The sequence below is a fragment of the Poromitra crassiceps genome (assembly GCF_964638095.1).
Source record: "Poromitra crassiceps genome assembly, chromosome: 3".
NCBI classification, from domain to species: domain Eukaryota; kingdom Metazoa; phylum Chordata; class Actinopteri; order Beryciformes; family Melamphaidae; genus Poromitra; species Poromitra crassiceps.
Window position 1 is genome coordinate 93,598,038 of NC_139625.1, and position 23,681 is coordinate 93,621,718.

The window sequence follows — 23,681 nt, forward strand, 5'->3', positions numbered from 1 at the left end:
TAGTCGAAAGTAATTTGCGCGGATTTATGGCGGGCAGATGGTTCATGCATACACGCGGATTAGGGTGGCATGGCAAAGGAGGTAGAGCAGGTCGTCCACTAATCAGAAGGTTGGTGGTTCGATCCCCGGCTCTTCCAGTCCCCCTGTTGAAGTGTCCTTGGGCAAGATACTGAACCCCAAATTGCTCCCGATGGCTGTGCCAGCACCCTGCGTGGCAGCTGGCCGCCTTCGGTGTGTGAATGGATGAATGTAGGCACATTGCAAGCGCTCGCTTGCTTTGGATAAAAGCGCTATATAAATGCAGTCCATGATTTACCATAAAAGCTCAACCGCGCATCTCTAATTTGAAGGATACATATAGCGTTCTGACAATCTATATTTTTGTATGGTTTTATATTAACACGTTGAGTGCCATGGACGAGATATCTCGTCTTACATAATCCAACCGTTGAGTGCCAAAGACGAGATATCTCGTCTTACATAAACATTTTTTTTTTTTGACGGTGGGACATCAATCAACCCCTTTTACGTCTTCTATATCAATATTGGAGGAAGAGAATGTGTATAATCTATTTTACCGACCACTAAGTGGCGACAGTTCTCTCCAGACAGAGAGAAAGCCACAGCCACGGGTCCGCTGGAGAAAGCCAGTCTAATTTTCAAGGAAATAGCTGGGCGAAAACTCTTTCGATTTCACACACACACACACACACACACACACACACACACACGCGCGCGCGCGCGCACACACACACACTCGAGTACCTTTGCGCATAAATAAGACCAGAATCGCAAAAGCTTCTTCAAAGATCTCAGCCGACACCTCAAGAAACGAACGAGCCAGTTTTACAGTCCAGACTGCCCGAGAGCGGCCGCGGAGCCTCCTCCCTCCGCAGCACAGACGGAGGGAGGAGTTTGGAGACACACACACACACACACACACACACACACACACACACACACAATACAGTATACAGACTTGCCCAAGGGCACCCATAACCACAGGCACGTGAGGTGGTTCTAAAAATCCATTTATCTCTAAACTCTCTGAAAATCTCTGAAACCATGCTGTACTCAACGGCTAATATCTACATAACTACTAACTCTGCAAACTAACTCTTTTAGACAGAGAAAGCACACATTCTATTAGTTCTTTTTAGATGATTGGTGTTCACGAAGTCTTAACAGAAAAGAATCCTCGGCTCTTGTAAAATGAGCCAGAATCCTCAAAAAAAAACCTGGCACAACTTAACTACAGCATTGAAAAAACGGCTGGCACTCAATGTGTTAACACGTTCACTGCCAATGACGTATTAATACGTCAAAAATAATCCAACGGTTCACTGCCAATGACGTATTAACACGTTGAGTGCCAATGACGAGATATCTCGGCTTACAGAATCCAACCGTTGAGTGCCAAAGACGAGATATCTCGGCTTAGAAAAAAAAAAAAAATTGACGGTGGGACATCGATCTAACCCTTTTACGTCTCCTACACCAGAATTGGAGGTATTGAATGTGTATAATCTATTTTACCGACCCACTGAGTGGCGACATGTCTCTCCACAGTAGAAAGAGGCGACCCAAAACTGGAGGGAAAAGCGAGAGGAAGCCGTTCTCATACTGTAAAATTGATGGCGAAAACGCTTTCACTTTCGCGCTGATGCACAGCGGTGGCAACGGTGGGGGGTTCCAAGAATAGATTGGATGCACACTTTGAAACACGCAGCATAAATATGACCAGAATCGCAAAAGCTTCATCAAAGCTCTCAACCAAAACTCCAAGAAGCGAGCGAGTCCATCCCTACTTCCTCAAAGAGCGGCCGCGCAGACAGGCACAGGACAGCAGCAGCAAAGCAGTGAGACTGGTGACAAGCTTGTGACACGCCCGCTGCAGCCAAGAAGAACGCCCACGGAGGGAGGAGTTGGAAGCAGAGGGGTGTTTCCTGCTGTTATGGAGGAAATTACTGTTCAAAACTATTGTTTAGATGTCTGACGTCTTACTGATGCCAAAAATGAATGGTTAAAGTGACTGTTCTATCGAATTTCACAAAAAGTCCAGACTTTTGCTGTAAACCATGCTGTATTCAACTGCTAATGCTTACATAACTACTAACTCTACAAACTAACTCTTTTAGAGAGAGAAAGCACACATTATATTAGTCCTTTTGAGACATTGTGTGTTCACAAAATCTTAGCAGAAAAGAATCCTCGGGTCTTGAAAGATGAGCCAGAATCCTCAAAAAAACCCTCTGGCAGAATCAACCTACAGTAAAAAAAAAAAAACGTCTGGCAGTGAATGTGTTCAGCCTAATTGGGCCATGGACAATAGATTTCAGGTACGCGCTGCTAGAGAAATCTTCAGGGACGTGCTGTGCGGTTGCGGACCACCACATTGACGTCATTTTTACTGCGCAGCCCTCGCTCCTCCCCGGCACCTAGCTCACCGCAGTGACCATAAAACAAGCTTAACACATTCACTGCCAGCCTTTTTTTTTTACTGTAGGTAGGTTCTGCCAGAGGGTTTTTTTGAGGATTCTGGCTCATCTTTCAAGACCCGAGGATTCTTTTCTGCTAAGATTTTGTGAACACACAATATCTCAAAAGAACTAATAGAATGTGTGCTTTCTCTGTCTAAAAGAGTTAGTTTGTAGAGTTAGTAGTTATGTAAGCATTAGCAGTTGAATACAGCATGGTTTCAGCGTCTGGAAATGTATTCTGAGATAAACGGCTTTTTGTGAAATTCGATAGAACAGTCACTTTAACCATTCATTTTTGGCATCAGTAAGACGTCAGACATCTAAACAATAGTTTCGAACAGTAATTTCCTCCATAACAGCAGGAAACCCCCCTCTGCTTCCAACTCCTCCCTCCGTGGGCGTTCTCCTCCGCCCTCCTTGGCTCTGCAGCGGGTCTGTGACAAACGAGTTGCTGCTCCCTGGATGGGGCTCGCTGGATGGGTTTCGCTCGTTTCTTGGCGGTCCGGTTGAGAGCTCTGATGAAGCTCTTGCGATTCTGGGCTTATTTATGGTGCGTGTTTCAAAGTGTGCATCCAGTCTATTCTTGGAACGGAGCCAGTTTTGGCTCGCCTCTTTCTACTGTGGAGAGACATGTCGCCACTCAGTGGGTCGGTAAAATAGATTATACACATTCAATACCTCCAATATTTGTATAAAAGACGTAAAAGGGTTGGATCCACGTCCCACCATCAAAAAAAAAGCCGAGATATCTCGTCTTTGGCAGTCAACGGTTGGATTCTGTAAGCCGAGATATCTCGTCATTGGCAGTGAACGTGTTAAATAACTACATAAAAAAACAAAGAGTTTACACTTTTGCAATAATCTGCCTACAATGCATTTGGCTGGACAACAACAAAACTTTAAAGTCATTTTTCACAGTTCTACACTCTGGTGAGTTACCCCTTTTTTGCCTTTGCAGGGCAGTATTGTTGGCCTCTCTTTCATCTTGTCAACATTGTTTGGGTCTACATGTTTGCCCCTGTTGCAAATTTTGTTGCAGAACAACTGCGTTATTAAAAACAGAAGCTGTTTAAAATATTGCGTATCATCATTACTTTGAGCCAGGTGTGCTATTCATCAAGCAGATAACATTCATGGATTCATTCATAGGCTGTAGAAAGAAAAGAGAGTTTGAAGCCTAGCTGTGCTTACCAGTGAAGCGATTATGCTATTCACATGTACGCACGCACATGCAAAGTCACAATTCTGATGAGAAAGGATGCAAGGATGATTTTGTGGGGTGTCACGGAAAAGTGATATAACGAGTAGTGTAACGAATGTGTTACTGTTGGCATGGAGTAAAAAGTAATGTAATAATATTACTTTTGAAAAGAGTAACGAGTAATGAGTAATATATTACTTTTTATAGGTAAGGAGCCCAACACTGTCCCCGACACTATGGCTGGAAAATAGATTTGAACTATTGAGTCTGTGTGAATCGGAAATGCTGATCACTATTATTTGCACCAGGAAGAATGGCAACGGTCCAGACTAAGGAGCACAATGCAAGATTCCGTTTTTCAATGCTATTATTCAAGTTGAGCAATTTAAATTCAAATATAAATAATTCAATTTGACTTTCTAGTGACACCTATTTCTGCCCTTAACTTCAACCTAATTAAGTGACCCTTGCTCTTCGTTGGTCCAAAACGTTGCTATTTTACAATTGTCTGTGAGACTGGGTTGGCTCTTAGATGTTCTTCTGTTAATCACTGTCCAACCTACCATCTTCTTGATTCTTGGGTTTCTCAAGGTCCTCTGCAAGAAACTTCTCCTCTTTCTTAACGATATCATAGAAGATATCTTTGCCTCTGTCTCCACTGGCACGCAGTGACTCATAGATTTCCCTCATCTGCTCCTGAGGGGTAGGTTTAGATCTGACGATATTGTAGGCTTCTTGCGTGATAACATTCTTTGTCAGGAGCTTATCCAAGATTGATGTGACCATGGTGACTCTCTGGACCAGCTCATCCCGGTGTTTATCCACAAAGTGCTTCTCTGAGGAGAAAGGGAATGGAAATGAGTTGATTTGAGTGAGCATCATTCAGGGTGAAATCAGCTTGTATCAGTCTACTTTGCTTCTGAAGGATTACAACATGAAGGATTTCTTTTGAAAAAGATATGTTTTTGTCTGCTTATTTTGGATTTCCAAAATGTCACTGTCTGAAATCCATCAATCAATATTTCAAAATCACAGATAATCCATTTGTCAGATTTTAAGGCTGGGGGAGACGAGTAGGTTAGGCTAGGTGGAATAGTAGGCCATTTGTACTTTTATTGATATTTGCCTTAAATCATTCAGTTGCTGTAGAAATGATTTCAATCTGGAGTGATGGCCACACCTCTGCTCAGCCAGCCTACAGTGGCAGTGGGCTATGTCACTTCTATCAAAATATGAACTCTTATATTTGAGCTTATTTTTCTGGCCACTGTTCCAGCTGCTGCCAAAGACATAAAAACATGAAGCAACACTTCTCTGGTGCAGATAAACAAAAACGGAATAGGGACGTTTTGTTGACATTTTTCATCAACAAATCAACTGTTGCTGCCGGCAATATCAGCAGAATCAGAACTAGAAGCAGTGCCTATGTGCTCAGCCCTAACTTGAAGATAAAGTATACGAAGAATCAGCATGTTTGTAAACATATGGATTGGCTATACTTCCGGGTACAACTGCTGTTTGTTTTAAACAGCAGTTAAACAGCAGTTCATGGTGAAACCATACCCTCTTTGAAGTACTCCTTCATACTTTAAGCTAGACACTCGAGTCGCAGGTTTTAGGACTCTATCACCTTAATTCAGCTTTTATTTATCTGTAGTACTCTTTGAGAAATCCCAGTTTATGTGTTATGTTTGTTTCAACCTTTATAGTGTGGGACCCTATGGAGCAGGAACTTGGCTCACAGCATAATACTGTTATGTTTCTGACTTGGTTTGGGGTCGTTTTGATTCATCAAAACATTCAAAATCCTTACTACCAACACTCCACTACTGTACAGTACTGTACTGTACTGTACTGTACTGTACTGTACTGTACTGTAGCCTACTGTACTGTACAGTACAGTCAACCTGGTGATGTTATCAAGCAGCGCCCTAGTTGGTGAAAAGGTGAAATGTTGTTCATCTTTCTAGCAAATCTAGGTACATTTCAGACTTGAAAGAAGTGTCCTGTCTTGTCTGAGGTGACATGCAAATGAACTAGAGTACAGTAGAGTCACATGATCAAATGTTTCTTGTTCAGTTTCACACTATATAGGCCTACAGTAGTCAAACGTTTGGATATGCTTTCTCATTTAAGCGAATAGGAAGGTGTGTTCAAACTTTTGACTGGTACTGTACATACTGTATATTATACATCAGACCCTTGAGGTACTTCTGCTCTGACTCACAAAGTCAAAATAAGTGATGTGATGTATAGTTTTTGAGATATTAATGTTTGTTTGGTGCAGCTTTTCAGCATATTTCATGCTAGTTTCTGCTGCAGTGGTGCCTGGAAGTACTTTTTTGTTGTTGTGATATCACACAGATTCACCCTATTGAAAGGATGGGTTGTAAAAGGTGAATGTTGGGATGGGACTCTGAGTCCCTCTGTTTGCATTAGGGCTCCAAATCACTAAGATGAATCCAAATGTCTGGACTTCACTGTACTTGCAGACTCGCGGACTTTGCGGGCGATGTGAGAAATACCCAATTTAGCCATAGCCTGGTTCTTATTTACAAACCTTTTTGTATATGAATGTGTGTAGCCTACATGTTGTATAGAGAGCCAAAGTGAACATCACTGTCTGCCTCTCTCAGCATACCAGCATCTGAAAAAATACAAATGGCAGTGACCGGTGGAGATTATACTTTTTTGATCCCGTTTTAATTGTGCCACAGGGGACATGTTTGTCAATGTAAACAATAACTTTTTAAGTCAAGAAAGTCACGGTTTGGGGGGTACGGTGGCGCAATGGTAAGCGCTGTCGCCTCACAGCTAGAAGGTCCTGGGTTCGATTCCCACCTGGGACGCTGTGAGCGCTGAAGGAGTGTGTGCCCGTCCGCATGCCCTCGAGTGCCCACCGCCCGGGTGGGGTCGTCAAAAGGGCCTTTCTGTGTGGAGTTTGCATGTTCTCCCCGTGCCCCCTGGGGGTTTCCTTCATATAGGAACCCCACACCAAAACATGCAATATCCTGGTCGCTGAAGTGGTGCCTCCTCTGGTCGTGAAGGGCGCCTCTTCGGAGGGAGGGGAACTCGTTGGAATAGCGTGATCCTCCCACATGCTATGTCCTACCGGTGAAGCTTCCCCTGTCAGGTGAAAAGAAGCGGCTGGCTACTGCCCATGTCTCGGAGGAAGCATGGAGCCAGTTTCGGCTCTCCCCAGATCGACATCGACAGAGGGTGGAGCAGCAACCAGGATAAATAAATTAAAATTAGCACTAATGGGGGATAAAAATGTTATAAAAAAAGTCGGGGGGGGGGGGGGGGGGGGACGAGAGATGCAGTCGATTGACAAAACGAAACCTTATGTTTCGGTTTCAGGACAAACTGCGACATTCTTGACATACACAGTTCTCTTTTAAATGGACAAAATTTACATGTGGACCTCATGGCTCAATTCAAACGGGATCAAAATAGTATTGTCTCTCACCATTCATATTTTTTCAGACGCTGGTACGATGATAGAGGCCAGGAAGTGATGTTCACTTTGGCTCTCTATAGAAATAAAGGCGGCTAAAAGTGGCTTTACCGGCTTATAAATGATAATGTCACACTAAGTACGACTGAAGTCCACGAGTCTGGAGGGTGGACATTTAGATTCAGCATCAGTCTGCTCGTTTCACTTACCTGCCATCATGTCTTCTACCTTCTCTTTATCCGTCGCCATCGTTGCTCCCTGGTAAAATCACAGAAATATTCACAATCACAAGAATATTATTGTTAATGTAATCGTGATATAAGTTATATTGTCCGACACTATCTCCCCCTTCATTACAAACACACAGTATCTAGTACATTATGCATTTCTTCAGCTTCACAACTGACCCAAACTTTCAGATGTGATGATGTGTTACTGCATGACAACAGTGGCCCCGGCACCATCATATTTCATAGTACGTACAAGCCATTGTGCTGCTCTATTGATTTTCACTGGTGTGAATGGATGAATGAATGAATGAATGAATGAATTGATTGATTGATTGATTGATTGATTTAAGAAAGTTGTTAAAAATACAAATGAACAGATACAATCCAGACACCAGTATTAAAATGGTTGAGGAATAAACATAATAAAGTCCATGAGTTGTTTCCATTGTGGGCCTCGTTTGTAAAAACACAGTCGGCCCAGAATGAGCCATCCAAGATAGAATAAAACAGCACATCAACAATACACACATCACAAACAGAAACCACAAACAACGAAGACAGTCAGTGTCCCTGTGTTTATTGTTTCTTTTAGTGTTTCTAAACAGATCTGACATCAGTTGTAATTATAATTTAGTTACGTTACACAGTGACTTGATGTTTAATCTGATGAGGCTAACAGGTCAAATGTGTAGCTGTAGTAAAATGTGTTGTTGTACATGTACACACCTTAGCTGTGGAGTCCAGGTGTGTTTGATGCTCCTGGACAGACTGACCACTGGGGACCTCTGTCCTTTGCTGCTCAACTCTGTGGATAAAACATGAAGAATGAGGTCTCCACCTAAGTAAAACAAATATGTTCCCTCCCCCAGCCCTATGGTCATTTAGCCCTATGTCCCCTCATGTCTATGTTCCCTCAGCAGTTTTATGTTCCTTCAGCCCTATGTTCCCTCAGCCCGATGTTCCCTCAGCCCTATGTTCCCTCAGCCATGTTCCCTCAGCTCTATGCCCCCAAACCCCACAGCCTGTTCAGATTTTGCCTATTTAACACACAGTTAGGCGCCCATGCCGAACCAATTTTAGATCTCATGACTCGAGTCCTCTTCTCAGGAGAGATGGATAACAACATCTGATTAAAGTCTTACCTTTGCTCAGCAGAGGGCGCTCCATCCACACAGCTGGGCCCAGGGGAGTCTGCTCTCTGGATCCTGATAGAAACAGGAGAGACAAAAGAAGTGCAGTTTGAACCTGAAGAGAAGCAGCATTTTGACCAGAAGGTCACCGGTTCAAATCCCAGAAGCAGATAGAAAACCTGTGAGAGGAGAGTGAAGGAGAAACACTCTCCTCTTCCTCAACAGCTGCTATTGTTGTACAGATGTTACCTGTTTGGAAATACACTATTGTACCATCGCAGTGGTCGCAGTAATGGTTGGATTTTTCTGTTTGCACCAGTAAGTCCAACAAGATGTCAGATGAAAGCTGATAAATCCACAGATTCCAGTGGTATTGGTCTGATCACTCTACGAACAAAACTCACTGAACTAGCAGCCGAAGAATAACCAGGCAGTTAGCAGCAAAGGCTAACATCTATAGCTAAAAATATCAAAAAATATAGTCACCTGTGTGATACCTGATTTGTTTGCTACTGTACTGATGAAGGGTTAACAGCCCGAAACGTTTGCAGGCAATACAAGTTTAACTCAGAGTGCTATCCTCTTCTCTTTTATTCTTACCATCTATAGCTACAAACTTTCTCTACATGAAAAATGCTAAGAGCAATGTTCTATTGTTGTTAAAGGGACCAACTTTGTGGGAGTTTCGTCAATTTGGCATATCGCCCACATAACCAAGATACACAATGCCTTTACCGGCACAGTAGCTTTTCTCAAACAGAAGAAAGTCCCTCAGGAACCCAAGCTGCAATGATCCAGCATGTCAGAGGGGCACTGCTGTAGGCCAGCTTCTACTGGAGCCATCTTGCAGATGCCAGTAAAGCTTGTGCCGTCCTCCTCTGCTGCAGCTGCAACAAGTAATGTAGTGGGTGCTGCAAATGCTTTAAAGCTGGAGTCCATTGCACCTCCATGTATGGATGTGAGGGTGCCTGTACCAACAATGAGGGTCCAGATGATGATATGAGTATACACTCATTTCATAGCAACGTTTTGAGGTGGTAAAGCAGGAAATAATGCATCAGGTTGAATCATTAGCATTAATGAGGGCACCTGGCACTGGAACACCTAAACAGAATGGAAGCATAATTAATGGTATTAGCGTACAGCTGCTTTACTTCCTACTTTTACCACCTCAAAAGGGTTGCTGTGAAATGGGTCCATTCTGGATATGTGATAAGGATATAGACGGCTTTCACAGAACTGTGTTGCTATAGGGAACAGTTTTTAACCTATCATATGTCCTGTCAGTTATTGTACTAGCAAACACTGCAACTGGAAGTAAGCTGGGGGAAATGTACAATGTTCTGTGAAAAAGTATTGTGAGTGAAAATTATTGTTTGATTTTTGATTGATTGATAGCTGATCATTATTGACTGTAATAATGATCAGCTATCAATCAATCAACAATCAATCAATAATTTTCACTCACAGTATGTACATTCTTGGGGATAGTATCCACATTGGTAGCAGTAGCCTAATATGAAAATTACTGTTCTACAATCTAGATAGATTCAACCATACATCTGATTATTCCAATGTGTTTCTAATGTTCAAAAAGCAGACACCAAGTTTGCCAAAATAGTCAAAGATTAAGGTAAAACTCTTTTCAGGTAGCCACCATCTTGGAAATATGCAAATTACCCCCCCCCCCACACACACACACACGCACGCACGCACAGACCCAAACACACAATCGTCAAGATAAGCATTTCACTGTGTTTCTAATGACCAAAACATAATAATTAAATAGACACAAGGTTTGCATTTCTAGCTCATCTGGTTCAAAAGTTATAGCGGAAACCTTTTTCGGGTGGTGGCCATATTGGATATGGCTGTGCTCAATGCTATCACATATTGTCTAACTCTAGGGGTGTATTCACCTTATGTAGAAACCTTGCCAAATATCACTATAAAGTTTATAGTCCAAACACACCAGACGCATATCCAACGCTGAAGCAATGCCTCACGGAGGGAGTTTCATTTTGGCATCCTTGTTAATGCCCCGGTCACACTAAAGCAACTTTTTTCACGTGTAAACGCCTGCTGTTGCCTGCTGGTTGATTGGTGCTGCAGCTTGATCGGCTGTCTTCCTGTCTTTCTGCTTTCAATTGGTCGATTCCAAATTGCCCCCTCCTCTCCCCAGCAAGCAAAATTACGTCATGATAACGTTGTGATGACGTCTTTCAGTGACCTCCAGGACGTGGCCAAATCACAGCCGGTTTGGGGATGATTTAGACGTCTACTGTACGCGGGAACGTCAAGCTGACGTCGAAATATGACCGTTACCATGAATGGGCATGTTCAGTTATTCTGCTATGTACACAGTGTATATTCAGCAGCTTTATACATAAAGCTATAATTATGTCCAGATTAACAATTTATGCTACATTTTCAAAAAACAATAATACCACCCCATTTGGGATTTGAACTCGAATGTGACAGAATGTGACAGAATGTGACAGAATGTGACAGAATGTGAGTTGCCAGATCTGCAGGAACTGTATAAACAGCGGTGCCTCAGGAGGTCCCTGAAGATCATCAAAGACAGAAACCATCCCCACAACAGCCTGTTCTCCCTGCTACCCTCAGGGAGAAGATACAGGGTTCCGAAAGCACGCACAAATCGCTTGAGGAACAGTTTCTTCCCGCAGGCCACGAGACTCCTTAACATACACAAATAGTGTAGTAGCCGCACTGTACCGTACTGTAGCTGCTACCATTACGTATGTCTAACGTTTAATTGCATGTTTAATAAGGAATATGCTATTTGCACCTGTATGTCAAATACGCCGAATTTAAAATGCAGAGTTTAATTGTATGTTTAATAAGGAATATGTTATTTGCACCTGTATGTCAAATACGTAGAATTTAAAATGTTTAAGCACGTCTAAAGTATGCACACGACATGTGCACCTATGTGCAGTGAATATGCCACTGTCTCTGACTTGTCTTATCACTATACTGCCTTATTGCTTGATGTGTCTCTTGTTGTTTTTGCACTCATATGCCCTGTTATATTTGTACTATGTTGTAAACGGAGTCCACAGCACAAGAATTTCACACGTGATACTTGTACCATGGAGTGACAATAAAAATCTTGAATCTTGAATCTACAATTTACAGGATGGCTATTCTACCACTACGCTACCTGTTTGCTGAAATTATCTGCTGTACGTTGAAGTAATATAGTCTACCGTTTCAAAACATGGACCCCTTGTTCTTTTTATACCGGTATAACATCCATTGAGTCAGGACAGTTTTAATAAAAACGAAAGCTAATTTAATTCAAACCTTAATCTCGAAGAATCATTGAGGGTTCCCTCAAAATGTACAAGTGTCACCTGCAGCCTATAATGTTTGTTTACCCAGTGCTCCTGTTAGGCTATACGAGACACGAATATAGCCTATACCGTAGGATTATGGCAGAAACTTATTTTATATTTAAAACGTTGGCGTCAAGTCTTGGATCGGACATCACAGTGTAACCGTCTACAATCTGTGTAAGAAGAACCCCAAAACACATTGCAGACAATTGCAGGATTCTCCACAATTCATCTCCTCATAGTCCCACCTCCACAAATAAACAGTTTGTTAATCAGCGCAGATTGTCCACATGCAAGTGCTGATCACTCGGATTTTGGATAAATAAATAGCCCAGGCTGAAAAAATTGCAATTTGAGTTTGATTGCAACCATTTAATTATCCTCATGGATATTTCAGTGGTGACTGGAGAGTAAAATTAGTTGGATAGTGATACAGTGATAATCTGGGCCAGATCTGACTCGTCATGATATGACTTGAGCTGGCCCCGATTGGGCTCTCTCGATTCGTCCGGGTCCGTCCGTGCTTGCTGGGTCGTTGCTGCCGTTCGCCGCTCATCGCCTTGCAAAGCATGCTGGGATACCTGCCCACGTATCCAATAGAAAATGTATGGACAGCAGCGACAGCAGGCGCAAAAAAATCGCAGCAGTGTGGCCGGGGCGTAACAGGGGAGACCGATCACACCAGCCGCAGCACGTTGCCTCACCTCGCTGAAGCGACGCATCACGCGTGGTGCAGCGAGAGTTTAGAGTGTTTTGTTGCTACTCATGCTTTACGTAGTTTTAGAGTGTACTGCTGCTACCTATGTTTTATGTATGTTTTTATTATGTTCTACGTTTTACGCTCTATGTTTTTTGTGTTTTATGTTTTATGGGACAACGGATGGAAATTAGCCTCGTGCTAAATCCGGCAATTTTTACACTTTTACTATGTTCCAGGTTTTATTATCTGTTCTGTGGTTTCTGTGTTCATTAATTTTGCACTGTCCCATCCAAATAAACGAAGAAAAAAAAAGAAAAAAAATGTCTGCGTCGTCTATTTATATCAAGTTGTGACCGGCGCGGAGCAAAACAGAGCGAGGCGTGGAGCAAAACAGAGTGCTTCTGGGGTGAATGGCAAAGCAAGGCTCCTGCTCGATGCTTCCTTGACGCGCTGCTTCTGAGATGCTTTTGGTGTGAACCAAGTGTGTATCCCCTCAGATGGCATCGACCAACGCTACTCACTCACGTTCACAGACTAATAGAGATCCTCCTCTTACCTCTTAGCTTCCGTCCGGCTGTCATGTGGGTTCTCATCTTGCAGTAGTAATGCTGTCACCCGACAGCGAGAAGGTTGTGGGTTTGATTCCTGCCTGGGCCGGTGGCCCTGGGGGCATAGTCTCCCCATGTCTTCGCTGTCTGGTGTCCAGGTGGGTTATGTCGTAAAAAAAGGCCCTTCTGTGTGGAGTTTGCCTGTTCTCCTCGTGCTCACCTGGGGTTTACTCCATATAAAACCCCCCACTAAAAAACATGGCCACAAAGAGAACACAGGTTGTATATGATGTCACTATGAAGGCCTTCCGCAAACAGCAGGTGATTTGAAAGACTTTAGCAGCTGGTTTTACAACAGTCACATGATACAATGTCAGCTAGTATATCCATCATAAACAGTCACGTTACCTTGGAAGATGTTTGCCTGGTGAATTCACAGGATCCAGATCAAATCCCAGAGACCTTCTGCCTTCACCTGGAGTGGAGACACTGACAGAGAAAACACACACTGCTTAACTCTCCTTCCTCAGCTCTGGCTGTCTGTGAACATTTGATCTAAGGGTGAGGTCACTTCCTCATTACTTCACTGTTAAGGTCTGGAAACATCAAAGTGCTCTAACCTGAGGCCACAAACCAGGTCTGAGGCAGAGACTCCACAGATCATGTGATGTGTTTATATTGATTTGTACATATAACCAACTGTACACATTTCAGACTACTATATTTATAATGTACAGTACATAGCTGTACATATTTTGTCAATACTGTACATATGCAACGCCTACATACACACTCACCATTTCTCTGTCCACTTCACCCGCTATGTACCATATATAATTTATACGTTTATACAATAACAATAATAATAATCTGTATATGTTGCTGTCCACTGTCAATAACGCTGTACATACGGTAAGATATAGCATCACTATTATGCTGTAGTACAGTACCTGTAAATTGTATCTAATGTAATAAGGTTCTACTGTTTGTCCACTAGATGGAGACATTAACCACATCCTCTACAGTGAACTAAACAGCAGAGCAACACACGTGGAGGAGGAAACATTTAGATGGCTTCAAAATTAAATGTGAACGAGAGAGAGAGAGAGAGAGAAAGAGAGAGAGAGAGAGACAGAGAGTGTGAGAGAGAGAGAGAGAGAGAAAGAGGGAGAGAGGTTCTAAAATCTGTCTGTCACAAAATGACACGTTTCCTGCTGAGGTGGAGCATGTGACACGTTATATTCTTCTGCTTGAGATGTCACTGTCTTTTGATCACATTGTTTTATTTTGCACTTTATTTTCTGTGACATTTCATTTATTTTAACGTCTGTATTGTTTTATCTTTCATACTCGTCTTCCTTGGCTCAGTCTGCCTGTCTTAGTGTCTTAAGTATGCAGTGGTCATATCAATATTCAGAGATAAAAGGAAAATATCTAAAAGACAAGTCACAGCATTGCAAGTGCAGTCCAATATATACAATACATACACAAATAGGAGTGTTAAGTAGGCATATGAATTCACAGTCCACAACATCATGTTGTCATAGTGTGATTAGCCTTATTTTATCATCAGTGTTTTTGTTACAGTTTTTCCAAAAGGTTTACACACAAAGAATGGAACTATGCATACAATTCTGAAAACTTGAAGCTCATTTATCAACAGCATGACTCCAAACTGCTAAACTCTATACGTACAATTCCATTGCTCTCACTCAGATATAATTTTAAGTCACATTTTTTGCAAAACTCTAAACACAAATGGCATCATTTAGCACAATTTGATCAGCTTTAAAACACTGGCCTTCAAAATGCAACACCCTGATTACCAACTGGTCTCCCTCATGTCTCACCTGGACAAACTCACCTGGAAAAACACTGCAATTATGTGTCAGAGTATGATGAAGAGGCCTCAGGTGACTTCTACAGTCAGCTGGACATTTTGTATTGCATTAACAATAACATTTCCTTTGTTACCTTTCTGTATCTGTGCACTGATGTATAGAAAGTCTTAACATTTTCTTCTTTGTAGACTTTCTCATTGTAATCAGTTTAGCTAAAATAGGTGCTGTAACATTTGTGTTGCATCAAATATAGGAAATGCTATTTTGGGACAAAGAAAACTCACGTTACCTAAATGAGAAAGAGGAAACTATTTCCATATAATTGTATGCATTTGATTATGTAACATGGCCTCATGAAGCCAAAACATACATGAACACTATTTTGATGGGCGCGTGTTTTAAATTGATCACAGCAGTGTGTAATTGATGCTCTGTAAGACAGGAGACAGTGGAAAGTGATCACACCCTCGTCATTTTAAGCACTGGATCGAACTAATGTCCAACATTACAAGTTATGAATGAGTCACATTCAGACTCTCAGGACGCCAAGACTTATTCCAGGAAATATGGAGGCCGTTCCTGGACTGTATCGCCAACAGACAAGGTCAAAGAACTGATCGCACATCACATCAGCTCTTTTGGTTGATTGCCAATATGCATTTTTTCTCCACCTGGTTTGGGAGAGCAGCTGGTCTCTCCTGTGGTGGAATTAGCATGTTGTTGTTCTGCCTGCATGTTGAACTCGTGAGATAAAGTTTATTTTACAGTCTGGTGTTTTGTTAAGGAATGGTGTAGATTTGAAAATGAACAGATAAGAGAGACAGAGTGAGTGAGTGAATGTGAGTGTGTGTGTGTGTGTGTGTGTGTGTGTGTGTCTGAGAGACAGACAGACAGACACACACACACACCATTCCCGAGCGCAGCGCTGCTGCCGCTCACCACTCCCCCAGGGGATGGGTCAAATGCGGAGAACACATTTCACACATTGTGTGACAATCAGTGGGACTTTACCTTTTACCTTTACACACACACACACACACACACAGATAATGTGCTTTTCAAAAACTACTTTATCGACCTCTTCAGTTTCCAAAACAGAATCACAGAACAGATGATAAAATCAAACACAGCATTTTGTTTACAAGCATCAACACCAAAACATGAAAGACACAAAAAAGACTAAAAAGAGAGAAAGAAACCGTGCACCCACAAAAACACAGCGTACGGAGATAAACTATGTTACAATACCTTTAGCTGGAGCAAATAATCTGCCACACAAACGATGAAGAGTTCTGCTGAATCTGAGAGAGAGAGATACAGACAGAGAGAGAGAGAGATACAGACAGAGAGAGATAGAGAGAGAGAATTTGAATTACAAAAACTACTTAATTCACATCTTCAGTTTACAAAACAGAATCCCAGACCAGATCCTAAATAAAACATTTTGTTTACAAGCATTAACAGCAAAAGATCAAAGACAATAAGAATAAGCATCATCATCATCATCATCAGTCAGTATATAAATGGGAGCTGGGGCTCTGTCTGTTTGTTTGTTTCTCTGTCCCACTGTGATGTCATAAATCCCACTGTGACATCATCTGGGATGTCATAAATCCCACTGTGACATCATCTGTGATATCATAAATCCCACTGTGAGATCATCAGTGATGTCATAAATCCCCCCACTGTGATGTCATAAATCTGACATCATCAGTGATGCTGGTCTCATTGGCCACACAGCAGCCGAGCTGCGAATGTGAGCTGCAGCGCCAGCTTCGTGAGCTGCAGGACGGGCGATAGCGAGTCTATCTGTCTGTCTGTCTATCTGTCTGTCTATATCTGTCTGTCTGTCTATCTATCTGTCTGTCTTTATGTCTGTCTGTCTATCTGTCTGTCTGTCTGTCTATCTGTCTGTCTATCGGTCTGTGTCTATCAGCTTGTCTGTCTGTCTGTCTATCTGTCTGTGTCTATCAGTCTGTCTGTCTATCAGTCTGTGTCTGCAGTCTGTCTGTCTATCTGTCTGTCTATCTATCTGTCTGTCTGTCTGTCTATCTATCTATTTATCTATCTGTATGTCTGTCTGTCTCTCTGTCTGTCTGTTTATCCGTATGTCTGTCTGTCTGTCTGACTGACTGTCTGTGTGTCTCTGTCTCTGTCTGTCTGTCTGTCGGACTGACTGTCTGTCTGTCTGTCTGTCTGTCTGTTTCTCTGCCTGCCTGTCAGGTCCATCTGTTTCCCCGTCTGTCTCTGTCTCAAATTCTAATTCAAATTGCTTTATTGGCATGAATCAGGGTTTAGAATTCGGCGCGGGATTGCGGGAATCCCGCACATTTGACCGAATTCCCGCATATTTTCAATTTATAAAGGGGGAGTAATCCTGCAATGGTTTGCGCAGACGGATCTATGCAAGCGAAACGGCTGTCTGTCTGACCCACTGAGCACAGACTGTAGAAAGAGAAGCAGGATAGCCACGCGAATGTGATTGGATGAACGTTTCACACTAGGCCAATCAGAGGCAGAGAGGGGCGGGTCATGGCTTCGCCTAGCCTTCGCCATCATGGGGAAAAAAGGAAGAAAATATCGCGTCCATCAGTCCTCTCTTGACATCAACGCACCTCTGCTGATTTCTCGGTGGGTAGACAGCTGCTTGCAAACATGTTAGATCGCTGGCTAAAAAGGAAAACTAGTCCTCAGAAGGGGGACCAGAAAAACAAACAGGACAAGTCAAACAACAAGGCACTTCTAGCTGAAACGTCAACACCGAGTAATGTCAGTGTCAGTGATGTTTAGCGTTACGTTATTGACGATGAAGAATCTGATATCGATAATAACGTTAATTAATAACGTTAATCCTCCTTAGGCTGAGTGCCAGTGATGTCAACGATGTTGTCGCACTCACCACTCAAATGGCGTTTCTCATGCAGCCGTGAAAATCTGGTGGAAGCATTTTCAATAAAATGTAAAACGACACACAGATGGTTTATAGTCACTTCAATAGAACCCTCCCCAATGCAAAATTCAAACAGGTTTAGTTGCCAGTAATGACAGTAAGAAAGGCAGATGTAGTGAGCAAAAATGGATGATTTAATAATCCATAGATCTAACCTAACCAAATCTAACTGACATCACGATTGTGAACACAAAACAAAGAACTCTTCTGATATAATATTGTAGCGAATCAGGTAATCGCTAGCATTGTGATGTTTCCGTGCGTACCTAGGAACTAATGTGTGTGGGTGTGTTCCTAGGGGAAAGGGGGTATATAGGACCAGCAGCCGCGTGCCGGATGGGAGTCTAGCTATGCGAGCGAGCTGACCGGTTGCTGTGTGTAGAGCTAGCTGTGAAGCTAGCTGCTAGGAGCTGAATGAGCCTGTGAATAAAGAACCTTGTACCAACTACAACTCTCCGTTCCTTGGCGGATACACGATCCGTTACATTGGTGCAGAAGTGAAGCGGTAACGCCTGATTCGGTCGAGAGGGGAGAGAGTAAGGAGGAACGGCGGAGGAAAAGTTGGAGATCAAACGGCTCGAGCGACCTAGCGGTAGCAAGCTAGCTGCGTGTGCTACAGGTAGCTGCTAGGGGCGCCACGTGTGATGGTGCGCAGAGAAGAACGCCTGTCGGTGGACGGGGGAGAAAAGGAGTTCAGCGCGGTACTGGCTGGCATGGAGACACGCCTGAAGCAGGAGTTCAGCGCGGTGCTTGCCGACGTGGAGGACCGCTTGATGCAGGAGATCAGACGGCTGTTGGAGGCGACGCCTGCCTGGGCAGAGAAGCTTATGGAGCTGCTACGGGAGGTCACGCAGCACGGAGAGAAGCGGACGGAGGAGCCGCAAAGAGAGTGTTGGACCTGTGGAGAACCGGGCCACGTGGCGAGGTGGTGCCGAAGCGGTTCCGGGAGACGGACCGGGCATGCGGAGCAAAGGTACTGGGGACAGCAGGGAGCCTGCTGGGCATGCGGTGGATTGGGGCATTTAGCCAGAGAGTGTCAAGAAGCTGTCGGGGACTGGAGAACAGCGGGAGAGGAGAGACGTGCAGGCGGCGGACAGGTGAGACTTTGTTGGACGTGCCGGTCGCCTGAGCATTTAGCTAGAGACTGCACTAAGAGTGTGAACGCGGGAAGAGACACACAGCCGGGGGAGCAGCCGGAGCAACAGGCAGAGGAACAGCGGAGCAGTGGAGCAGCCTGAGCAACAAGCGGCGGAGCAGCGGAGCAGCGCAGAGCCGGTCATTCAGGTCAGGAGAGTGTGGACTGCGTGTCCAGATGGACGGGTGTTGCTAACGCCGGAGAAGCCTAGCTGCTCTGCATACCAGCCGGTAGAGGGCGACATCATCATCAGCGACGAGACCATCAGGAGAGCGGGGATCGTTTTGAACAGCCAGAGGGAAGAGAGAGACGTCATCTGCAGAGCTGTTACAGTCGGGGGAGCGGCACTCGTGTTCCCGGGTGAGCGAGAGGGGCCAACGCCGGAGGAGCCGGCCCAACCAAGCCGCTACACACCCCCCACGGCTGCACTGCAGAAAGCCGAGGTGGAGATCGACGCCGATGGTGTTCGCCCTGCTGGCCTCAACACGCCGCCCCCCTGGGGGAGCGGGACGGGAGAACGAGCGAGTGCAAGAGGTGGTCCTGGACGACGACGACAGGGTCATCTGGGATGTCGACGTGTATGAGTGGGGATGCCGACAGGCGGAGGACGCGGATATCGGTCCGGTGTACGTGTGGGTATCGAACGGACGCCGGCCCCCTGTGGAGGAGATTCACAAGTGTTCCGGTGCCACGAAGGGACTGTGGAACATGTTTTCGGACCTGCGTCTAGATGAGGGGATTTTGAAGAGAAAGGGGCACGGAAGCGCGGGGTTCCAAGGGCTTGTACCTAGTTGCCTGCGAGAATTGGCACTGAGGGCGGCGCACGTGGGCCCTGGATCCAGTCATTTTGGGCCTGAAGAGACACTCAGCCGCATCCGTAGACATTTCTACTGGGGCAAACAAAAGGAGGATGTGCGGAGATACTGCAGTGCATGCGAGGACTGTAGAGCACAGAAAAGGGGCTGAAAAGAGTCACCCTGGAGAGGACTAACCCCACTGGGGGTTGAGAAGGACTAGAGTGCTTCAGGTGGGACAGAAGCTTTGAAAGGGGGGATGGAAATGGTGGTGGTTTAAATTAATGCGAAGAAAAAAGAAAATAAGGTAAATGATGGGGTTGAGTTAAATTGAAGATGAGTGTAAAGAAAAGAGGGAAAACGAAATAAGGTAAATGTGGGGGTTATTGGGAATTGAAATGTGTGTAAAGAGAAAAGAGGGAATGTAAATTTTGGGGCTTGTGTTAATTGAAAATGTTGGTGAAAAGGGTGCTAATGGGAAGTAACTAAATGATGGTGGAAGTGAATGCAAAATTAAGTGGTGTTAAAGAAAAGGGCTATTGGAATGGGAATGTGAACTGAAATGTGGGGTGAATTTAAAGGAATGGGAAAAGAGGAAAGGAATGGAAAGAGATGCAAATAATGATGGTGGAACGAAAATTAAGAAGTGGTGAAATAAGAAGAGACAAATTGGGGGAATACAAAAAGTGTTGGTGATGGAAAAATGTTGTGTTTTGGTACAGGGGGATATGTGTGGGTTGTGGGTGTCAACGTGGGCGTTGACCTATTGTTGGGCGGGGAGTATGTAGCGAATCAGGTAATCGCTAGCATTGTGATGTTTCCGTGCGTACCTAGGAACTAATGTGTGTGGGTGTGTTCCTAGGGGAAAGGGGGTATATAGGACCAGCGGCCGCATGCCGGATGGGAGTCTAGCTATGCGAGCGAGCTGACCGGTTGCTGTGTGTAGAGCTAGCTGTGAAGCTAGCTGCTAGGAGCTGAATGAGCCTGTGAATAAAGAACCTTGTACCAACTACAACTCTCCGTTCCTTGGCGGATACACGATCCGTTACAATATGATATTAGTGTTTTAGTAGAGTGACTTTCATAGAACCAAAAGCCTAAGGCTTAGTCTGCAGAAGAAACACGACAAAAGCCATAGTAATTTAGACTCAGGTGTGCATAAACTACTTCCTTTTTTAAATAGAAAAATGTGAAATTACATCGCTCATTGGACAGGAGAAGCGGGTATTTGTCATTATAGTATCGCCTGAAAAAATCCCCCCCAAAGTCTATAGATCCCCCCCAAAATGTATAACCCCCCCCCCATCTGAAGAACATAAGGGGGGAATTCCCCCCTAGTTTGCAAAGTGAATTTTAAGCCCTGATGAATGTCATAACAACAATATTGCCAAAGCATCAAGAAACAATCACATTCAACAATCACATGTCTCTCTGTCTGTCTGCTGCCTGTCAAATGTTTCCACTGATACAGCCAAACACAGAGCAGGGGAGAGAGTTTGTAATTTACAAGGGTTTGGCTATTTTGCTATACATTCAGGCGGTGTCTGGTCATAGACACGTGTTCAATGGATCAGCGTGAGGGGAAATCCTCCCGTTCTCCCAATGCAGCAGAGTTAGCATTTAGCTGCTAGCCCAGCTCAGGCAGACAGGATCGGGGATTCAACCCCCGCAGTGAACGTAACATCTGAACAGACTTCTCCACACATGTTCTTGAATCCCCAATCCTGTAGTGTAGAGGCGCAGCAGCTTCTGCTGGTGAGTCAGGTCATTGAGATATATTATTGGGTTTCCCCCATCGTCCTACAGACTCCCGGAAGTAACGTTTTGTGGCCATTCCCACACTGACCGACTGTATCTATTAAGGCACATTGATTCAAGATTCAACATATTTATTATATTGTCACTGCGTTGCTACAAGTAGCCTATACACATGACATATAGGGGGCTCCATACAGGACATACTGTATCAAGTACGTAATCAAGTAGTAAACAGGTAAATGAAGTATGTCAATAAGGCAAATAGTGTAAAACACAATAGAATAGAAATAAACTAATCATAAATATCACAGTTTGTCAGTAGAAGGTGCAGTCAGGGTAAGTTGTGCAGCAGCAGTCTGCAAATGGCAATACAACAATACAACAGAATTATTGCACTCAGTCTCATTGTGTGCGTGTGTGTGTGTGTGTGTGTGTTATTTATTATTGATACATAAAGTCAATGCATTTCATACTGTTACAACCCAGCTCAATGGTTGAAACAAACGAGGGGGATCTACACAGATTCCTGTTTGGGGGGAGGGGAACTGGGGGGAATTGCCTGATCCTCTCATGTGCTACGTCCTGCCTCGTGATCATCCTATTTTCTCCCCTATAGAGAAGGAATGAGTCCGGAAGTATACTCGGGTTCGTAAAAGGAAAAGTGAATGGGGTTTTAGAATGGGGATTTCACTTAAATGCATAAAATAAGGTATGTAGTTAAGAAAAGTTTATGGGAACGCAAATTTGGGTTCAGCAGCATAATCTTCACAAATGTGAATAACTTTTATGACTTTTGGAATGTAAACGGTTTTCTTTTGAAAATTCTAAAACCCCATAGACTTTTTCCCTGATGAACCAAAATGGCGGTGATTTCAGGTTAAGCCTAAAAAATACATCATCCCTGCCTTACCCTATTGTACTATTGTACAATTCCCCCTGCTGTCCCGGCCGTTGCTCCACCCCCTCTGCCGATCTGGGGAGAGTTGTAGACTAGCACATGGTTCCTCCGATGCAGGTGCATTCGCCAGCCACTTATTTTCACCTGACAGCGAGGGGTTTCACCAGCAGGACTTAGTGCGTGGGAGGATCACGCTATTCCCCCCGGTTCCCCTTCCCCCAAACAGGCGCCCCGACTGACCCAGCCCCTAACCCTAAACCTAACCAAAACCCTGTCAAAAAATATCCGCCCCCAATCGTCGCTCTCTGACAAGAAGGGGCCCCCTTTCTCTTCTGAAAGTGATGACAAGGGGTCACTTTCAATCATGCTAAACTACACGCTCTCATGTAATATTGCTTAATTATAACACAAAGGGCCCTTCCTTACAGAATCCCATCACAGACAGTGCCAAGGTTTCTTAAATATTAGACGGGGCTGGGGCCCCGCATAAGAATTCACTCAAGATTAAGGTCGCTTTCACATATAAGCTGTTTAGTCCGCTTTAACCGCACCAGAGTTTGTTTCCTCGGATAGTGTGGTTCGTTTGGGGTGGTGTGAAAGTGCAAACAAACTCTGTGACGGAACAAACAAACGAACTCTGGTCCGCTTGAAAACGTGGGTCTCGGTTCGCTTCCAAGTGAACCCTGGCACGGTTCATTTGTTGTGTGAAAGCAACACGGACTAAACACAAGAGCGCCAGTGCATCTGATGCACTCATGCAGTGCATCATGAGTAGAAGACGGTAGAAGGGAGCAAAACAAACACTGCGGCGTGCACATGTGTACAGTAGGCTACCTGCACGCTGCGTTGTGATGTACGTCGTCATAACAAACATCACATTTCTCAACAGCTGGCCCCGGCTTGCCATCTCCTTCGGTATGTAGGCTACTCGTCTCATCTGCAGAATTAAATGTTCAACAGCTTGCTGCCTCATCTGCTGCTCATATTGGGCACATTCTTGTTAAATAATGATTTGATAGTAACACCAAAGTAAAACCAGAAATCCCAATATCGCAGGTGGTGTTGCTCCATGGTTTGTGTTTTGCGGATTCACTTGTGTTGTTCAGTCAGCCCTCAGCCAGGCAAGAAGCCTGCTGAAGAGAGGAGAGATTTCCCTTCTCTATTCTGTCCAATAGACGAGTGACAGTTTCGACCACG

The 23,681-nt window shown here is 44.1% G+C and overlaps 1 protein-coding gene across 2 annotated transcripts in view; it reads right to left on the reverse strand.

Moving 5' to 3' along the window:
* Window positions 1–23,681, reverse strand: part of LOC310773797 (protein NLRC3-like) — a 140,911-nt gene that overhangs the window by 103,768 nt on the left and 13,462 nt on the right. For both annotated transcript variants that reach the window (XM_083633751.1, XM_083633750.1), the window contains exons 2-8: window positions 16,198–16,250; window positions 13,517–13,597; window positions 13,117–13,357; window positions 8,511–8,573; window positions 8,095–8,173; window positions 7,348–7,396; window positions 4,245–4,517 (exon numbers count right to left, since the gene is read on the reverse strand). In XM_083633751.1, the coding sequence (XP_083489877.1) occupies window positions 4,245–4,517; window positions 7,348–7,396; window positions 8,095–8,173; window positions 8,511–8,573; window positions 13,117–13,244 (592 nt within the window). In that variant the 5' untranslated portion in view covers window positions 13,245–13,357; window positions 13,517–13,597; window positions 16,198–16,250. The remainder of the gene's footprint in view (window positions 1–4,244; window positions 4,518–7,347; window positions 7,397–8,094; window positions 8,174–8,510; window positions 8,574–13,116; window positions 13,358–13,516; window positions 13,598–16,197; window positions 16,251–23,681) is intronic.